The sequence below is a fragment of the Neolamprologus multifasciatus genome, chromosome 5 (genome assembly GCF_963576455.1).
Source record: "Neolamprologus multifasciatus chromosome 5, fNeoMul1.2, whole genome shotgun sequence".
NCBI classification, from domain to species: Eukaryota; Metazoa; Chordata; class Actinopteri; order Cichliformes; family Cichlidae; genus Neolamprologus; species Neolamprologus multifasciatus.
The window spans coordinates 17241161-17248842 of NC_140443.1; the positions used below are offsets into that span (position 1 = coordinate 17241161).

Here is a 7682-nt window from a genome sequence, read left to right on the forward strand (position 1 = left end):
TTTAGTCTGAAGAAAATATTTATAGGGAATGCCAAGTGATGTGTGCACAAACAAACAGCCTTTTACATACTCAACTACATGTATGGACAAAGTGACAATTTCTTTACATAGAGCCCATTGTGCACCTCTGAATTTTGCACACTTCACACTTAGTCAAACCAGAGGAAAGGGTGTTTAGGGAGACTTCAAGTACCACAAAATGATACCATGATATTATTACAAAAGAGACTGAGATGGACCAGTGCAAGTATCTTAATAAATCTCCTTTATAAATTATTTACAGGCTCAATGTTTCTGATAATGAAATTATTGTAGGTCTAACAAATATAAACTTGTTAACCCAAGTATGAACAAACTGATACAGTTTGCCTTTCTGTATTAAAATGATGATTTTCTTGTTTGGACCATTTGAGTCTATAATAAAGATTTATTACACTTATAAAGTGTAATTTATAAAGATACGCTTACACTGATTTAGTCTAAAGTACAGGACAAAATGTTAGGACAAAAGTATTACGTGACTCTCCTTTTAATCTTTCAGTTCAGGTGTTTTCATTCCTGTTGTTAAAGGTGTATAAACCTAACCACGTAGCACTGAAACACTGAAAGAATGGGTCGCTCGAACAAGCTCATTGAATTCCACAGTAGTACTGTAATAGATCGCCACTGTTGCAACAAGTCAGTTCATGAAATTTCTAGATGTCTAGATATTTCATGATCATCTGTAAGTGGTGCTATTGTAAAGTGGAAGGTTTTAGGAAATACAGCAAAACTCAGCCACAAAAAGGCAGACCACAAAGTTACAGAGGAAAGGCGCACAGTGCAGAGCTCCAATCCTCCTCTGGCATTAACAGGAGAACAAAAACTGTGCGCTGGGAGCTTCATGACATGGCTTTCCATAGTTGAGCTTCTGCTGTTGTAATGTGTCGGTGGTCTAGTACGTTCTTTATTGAAGCCACATGTAGCTCATGTAACAAAACTACATGACAGAAAAAAAACAAAGACCTTTGTAAGGTGCCAGGCCATCATGAGCCTCATGGTTATACTCCTACTGGGGAGACCAACATCATTTCTGTTCTTCGTTTCTCTTTTTGTTAGTATTTTTGTTCCTTCATGTTCTGTGTCCACATTAACAATTGACGATGTGACCTCTAAATTAAGACCAACTTGGCTTTCTTATGACTGTATACATCTCCTAATAATGTTTGTAATGTTTTTTATTTTCAAAACTGGTGCCAAAATAGCTCTTACCTCCACCTTTTTAAAAATACATCAGGATTATATAATATACTGTCATCATTTAGACTCACTACAAAACCTTTTATTCCCCCACATCAAACAACATTGCTGCTCAACATTTTGACATAGCCTGTTCCAAAACGAACCCAATAAAAGGTTGAGGGAGTTGTGCCAGTCGCTTCATTCATATGTGCCCATGTTTGATTTTCAGTGCTTCAAATGCTTCATTTCATGCCCTCTTGAGTTCCCGGGACTGTTTCTAGCTCACAAAAATCTAAACAAAAAAGTATTGCCCAGCTCTCATTTTATACCACATTTGTACCAAACTCTAAATTTAAGGCATCCTTGAGTTAATTAAAGCTTTGACAACTCTACAGTCAACCTTATCAAGACAATTTAAAGATATTAAACTGTTCAATTAAATCATACTCAAGCACCACTCCCAGATTAAACATTACAGCTGGTTTATTGCAGCGCTAATGCTCCATCTGCTCTGGGATTAGCCACTGCTGTTACTCAAATCTGTACTTTCTCCTGAACGTCAGCACAAGCAGAACACACATTTGGCATGTTCTGAGATACTACTTCCATATACCTGAATCCTCTCTCGTATTTTCTTACTGCACTACAATACATTTTGAGTGCGTGACAGAGGGAAAAAAAAAAAGAAAAAAAAAAGAAGCACCTCTCAGATGTGACTGCTACACCCTCCAGGAAGTCGTGTCGCCCCGTCTCATTCAGCCGCTCCTGCAATATCTGGATGCCCTCCTTGACATCTCTCAGCTGTTGACTGTAGCGCTGGATCTTATGCTCAATGTCGGACAGTTTGCGGGCCGTGTCCATCTCCAGCTCCTCCAGCATGCTCTTCTGACGCTCGCGCAGGAATCGATGAAGGCGCTCAAATGCGTCACCGATAGTTGCCCGCAGACTCTTGGCCGAGGACTGAAAAGCAAAAGACGGTGGGAAAATTAAACCCCTCTTGGCTGGGCTATTTGAAAATGTCATTACAGGATTGTGAAGCAGACTTCATACTGTAGTTAGACTGTTGTGACTGAATCACTCACTAACTCTTAATTAGACATGGGTCAATAATTCAAGGGCTTACACAGTACTCTAAATTGTGTTAATATTTCATTAACAGCCATTCATTGATTCAGCTTGTACATGTATTGATTTTAAGTGGCTCTCTGAGAGCATGTGTACAACTTCCTAGGGAGGAAACAAACAGGTCTGTTTTATATTACTGTGATGAGGAGAAACAAGAGCACACACTAATAGAAATAACCCCAACAGATGACTGGGAGGAGGTCACAAAGGACATCTTGTGGAGGAAGTCGACTGACCGCGAGATCGGTGGAGACGCTACTGCAGACAGTCATTGAGTGAACCGAGCAGTTGACAGAGAATGGCAGATTGGAAGAACTGGAGAAAATGATTTGTAGCTTAACAGGAAGAATGAGAAGATGGACATCAAAGAGAATTAATCATCTGAGTGTTAGCAGCTGGAGTGTCAGAGAGGTAGAACAAAGGGATGTGACGTAAAACCCAGCAGAAATTGCACTGAGACGAGGGGAGAGATTTCAGTTTGAAACTTCTGAGCATGATGTCATTAAAACTTTTATTTTTCAAATAGTCATCATTTTAATGGAAAAAAATTGAACTTGTGTTTGCACACTGACTGAAAAGAAATCCAAACATCTGCCCATCACAGAGCAATTCAAAATTAGAGAAAATTAATGACCTCAGAGCGATCCAAAAAAGAATTTCAGATGAAAGTCGTCTCTAAGAGGCTTCGATGAATATTTTGCCTGATCAGAATTTCCTCTGATCTTTACAGGACGAGCTGGGTTTTGGAACTATCATCTGGCTCTTTTTTTTTTTTTGTAAATTATGCTTGCTTGAAAATTCAATCAATCCTCTTTAAACAGCAGGCATGTCTCTCTGGGGCTTTTCACAGGCGAGGGACAGGTATTAGGGTACAGCCCTCCTACCTAGTTAAGAGTTGAAAACTGATGGTGAAGAGGAGGACTGCAGCAGCCCAGCTATCAGTCACACTGACGTGTTTGCTGTTTTGGCCCAGCAGGCTGCGATGTCTGTGATGGCTGTTTTGCAGCCCTTGGAGACAGCAGGCTGGATACCTTTCCTGGAAGCAAGTGATTATCAAGAGAATCCCCGGCGGGCATGTGAATGAGAATGTTGATCCTTCACGTGGAGACCCTCCGCAGCAAACGTGAGCCAAGGTATCAAAATTGGAGCCACATACAGGTAAAGGCCGACCTGCTGGAGGGATTGTTCCTCTGTGTTGGTACCAAAACTAAGATGGCACAAAGGTTTAATGTTAATGCAACTGACATGTGCAGAAATGCAGTAACACAATGATCTTACATTAATCCATGTGTATGCAGTACTCATGCACTGGACCACACCACTTGGCCTTCATTTTGACTTAAACAGCACAACTGTTAAATTTCATGACTTTGCTCTGCATAGATTCTCTTTGCTGCAATGGAAACTACACCCACACGAGGTGAACACTGCCAGCTACACTACTGCGGTTGCAACCTCTCTTTCAACAAAACAAATAAGCAATGCAAGGAGACATTTCATTGTCAGCTCCCTAAATGCATCAGAGATCGATATAGTCACAGTGCAACCCTCTTCCAGGCAGAGCACTCTGTGCAAATGGATGTAAATCTAATGAAATCAGCTCACTTCCAAAGAGAAGTGGGGGCAGATAAAAGGCCTGCACGTAGCAGTTAGAGCGATGAAATAGACAGGCCAGGCTCGCTCTGGCAGGTCTCGGACACTGAGGTGAGTTGTGTGGTGGCGGACAGTGCATACAAAAACGACAGAGAAGACAAATGTACTCCCTGAATAACAAATAATGCTGACGGTGGCAACACAGTCAGAGCTCCTTACCTGGTCAATACCAGTTATAGGAGAGAGGAGCGGTGTGCGTGGAGGTCAAAAGACTGACATATTGAGCAGATGTTCACAGCTCCCTGATTAAAACATGGTGTCTAGATTAAACAGTCGCTCAATAAACCAATTTATGCATTGGAACTTAACTGTCAGTCGAAGCAGTAAGAAGGAAAGATGCATGATCAGTGGCTGAAAAAGTGCACATACTACACAGAGCTTTCCCTTTCATTTCTTGTACTGCTTGTAATGAGGAAGTTTTACTCTGTCACTTTGGATGTCTAAAATGGAAACAAGATTTCTTGCTTCTCCAAGTATCTTTGAAGCCTTTTCAAACTGAGATGTTCATATCCTAATTAGTTACTTTTTCTGGATTAATTGTTTCGTCTTTGAAAATGCCAGAAAACAATAATTAAGCCTAAAATCTCGTTGTTAGCAAGTTGTTTATTTACTAAATGACCCTAACTGAAAACTGATTTTTTTAAGCAAACATGCCAAAATGCTCCTACTTCTCAACTGTAAGTAGTTGCTCAGACATTTCCTCTGATCTAGTTGTATATGTATGATTTTAACTAAACGGTAACTGAGTGGGAAAAAAAGCTAATAAAAAAGTGTGAGTTGCATTTTCACTGAACATATATTGTTTACTATTCTGAAAGGGAAAAAGGCCGCAAAGGCACTTTTTCTTAAAAAAAATAAAAAAAATAATGATAATAATTCCAACACCTTAAAAAAAATGCAGATCTTCTTATCTTCTAACAGATAAACCTACGTGCTTCAGCAGGTGGAGTGATATTTAGTGCTACAACAATTACTTTATCTTAGTAATTTCTTTTTTTTAAATCCAGAAAAACCATGATTCATGGTTCAAGGTGCATTTCTTGTTAATATCATTGCAAACTGAATTTCTTTTTGGACTTTTGAATGCCAAACTATCACTATTTTAAAAAGGCTTTATGAATGATATGGATCATGGAAATTATCTGTAGTTGTTTTTTTGTTTTTATAAAGGAGAGCCGTCACAGTACCTTGGTCTCGGTGAGTTGTCTCTGCAAAAGCTGCAGGGCCTCAGTGTGTCCCCTCTCACTGTCCTGCAGGGTGGCCAGCTGCTCCTTCATCTCCCTCTACAACACAAACAACAAAACACAGATCAGCGACTAGTAATTGGACTTCAATATGAAAGAACTGTTGAGCTTAACTCAATTGTAAAACGTACTTGAAAGATTTCCCTTTCCATTTAAACCAATCAGCTTCTGCTTGCTTCTGGTAAAGTCTCAAAAACACCATCAGTCACGTTGAACTAATGCTAATCATGTTAGCAGACCAGTATTTTTCCAACTCTGTGATACTGTATTTATTTAAATTGTGTTATTTGCGTAAGAAATCGCTTTTGATTGGGTATGAGGCAGCAAAGATTTAAGCTGCAGCTTAAACAAACAATCCAGACGGAGAGTGAGATATAAAAGAAATAAACTGAAATCTCTGGAGACACTGGGCTCTGTCAGACAAAAACTGGGTCTCATCTCTAGTCAGACACATGCTGGCAGAACCTGCACTGCTCAGCCACCTCCAAGTCTCCCTAAGGCAGGTGGCTCTGCGGGAAATGGCTGGGATGTCCGTTGTCACGAACGGTGCAGTTTTTAAGCAGGTCTCACTTGCCAACAACACCAGTGTTTCAGGTTTTTAGATAAAGGCATTTTAGCTGATGCAATCCCTTAAGCACAGACATCAATAGACAAATCACCTGCATCAAAAACAATGATCTGACCGATGAACTGAGATAAAAGCTGTCCAAAAACAAGCCCAGAAATGTCTCATGCAGACACATTCCCACAAAAATCGAATCAGCAATGATCCCCATGCAAGCAGGGAAAGGACTAACCTGTGTTGCTAGTGTGAGCAACAATATCTATGTATTAAAAAAAAGAGACATTTTTCTTTAAAAGGATTAGGGCACAATGGACCTGGAAAAATCACACATTCTTTGTAGGATGCTAAAACAGGGATGAAACAACACAAGACACTAAACAAATCCAAAATAACAAGGAGGAACTATCTTGAGAAGCTTAACACCTCTTAACATGAGAAGATGAAGAAGGGTCACAGTTTTGAAAAATTAATTAAATTACGATATTGGGCAAGCTGGACATATATTGGTAATAACACTGACCTTGTTGACTGAAAAAACATATTTGGTGCCATTATGTTGCCAAAGACAAAGGCTTTAAAAATGTTCAGTTATTTTTTTTTTTATAATATATTGCTTTTAATTCCCTGGCAAATAAGGGTAAACAAACAACAACAAAAACCAAAAAAGAGCATGCATCTGCATTGGTTAACAGTTATTTAAGCATCAGCATTAGTATCTGCCCAGAACTGCACCATCAGTGCATCACTAGCACCAACTGCTTTGATTCAGGGGAAATTAAAACTAAACTGAATCAAAGGAAACAACCTCAAGCCTCATTTATTTCAAGGCCCCCCTGTTAAGCTTTCCCGCTGCCTGGTGTATCTGCTTGAGTAACCTGTGTGCCCCCTTCTCTGTGATCCACTAAGTGTCACTTCCTTTGAACACCAACTGCAGCAAAAATCCAGCAAATGGAACTGTCAGCTTAGAGAGGCTAATAAAACAACCGTCACTCCTCACTACCATCCAAGCCTGTCTGACAGGGAAAAAAATAAATAAAAAATTACTGATTCGAGTATTTTTTCCTACCACGGGACAGGAAAAATGAATAAGAATCCATCTAGCAGAAAATTTCTGACCTTTGTTATTAGTTGCAACTAAAAGAAGCAAATGTGGGCTGGGGAAATGAAGCATGTTTCTTCCCAAGGACAGGAACAGAAAACAATGGATGGTGCAGAGGGGGAGTGTGACTCTCCATGTTAATGATAGGAGTGCGGCAGGCTCAGCAGGCTCTCTGCCTCATCGCTACTCGTTTGTCTGCAGCGGGTCAAAGGCCACTCCCACACATTGAGATAGACCGGCACTGACAGAATTAAATAAATAAATAAATAAATAAATAAATGCTCCACCACTTATCTGCTGCACGCTGACTGACTGGTCAGGGAAGGGCAGCTTTAACTGTTGCTGCTGTCACAGCATTTAGATGGATGTACAAACAAGAAACTCCACATCTGTTGAATGCTTCTAAATAAATATAGAAAAAAAACAAAACAAAAAACAAAACACCACAACCTTGGTGAAAACATTTTAATTCAAGGCCTTGAATCAAATGTGCAATTACTTAATCCTTTTTGATCTTCCAAAAGCAGAAACTGTCCTTCAGATGAAGATTTTATGAGATGATATCAAATGGAAACCGGAAAGAGCATGTACACGGGTACCTACAGAAAAAGATGGTCTGTGCAGGCGTGTGTGAGTATTTGTGTGTTCTTTGTGGAGGCGTCTCTTTCCTGTCCATCGAATCTGGCCAACACAAGTCTGACATGACATTTTCCCCAGGACGTCGAGCTGCAGGAAATGGGGGTCACAGCTTGGGGATTATAAATCTAAAATAAAA

General features: G+C 39.9%; 1 protein-coding gene across 5 annotated transcripts in view; it reads right to left on the reverse strand.

The window, feature by feature from the left end:
* The window catches only part of trim62.1 (tripartite motif containing 62, tandem duplicate 1), a 35528-nt gene that overhangs the window by 8203 nt on the left and 19643 nt on the right, over positions 1-7682 (reverse strand). For all 5 annotated transcript variants that reach the window (XR_014874110.1, XR_014874109.1, XR_014874108.1 and 2 more), the window contains exons 3-4: positions 5187-5282; positions 1925-2181 (exon numbers count right to left, since the gene is read on the reverse strand). Coding sequence is in view for 2 of the 5 variants with exons in the window: in XM_085159637.1 (XP_085015763.1) it covers positions 1925-2181; positions 5187-5282 (353 nt within the window). In the remaining 3 variants the exon portion in view is untranslated. The remainder of the gene's footprint in view (positions 1-1924; positions 2182-5186; positions 5283-7682) is intronic.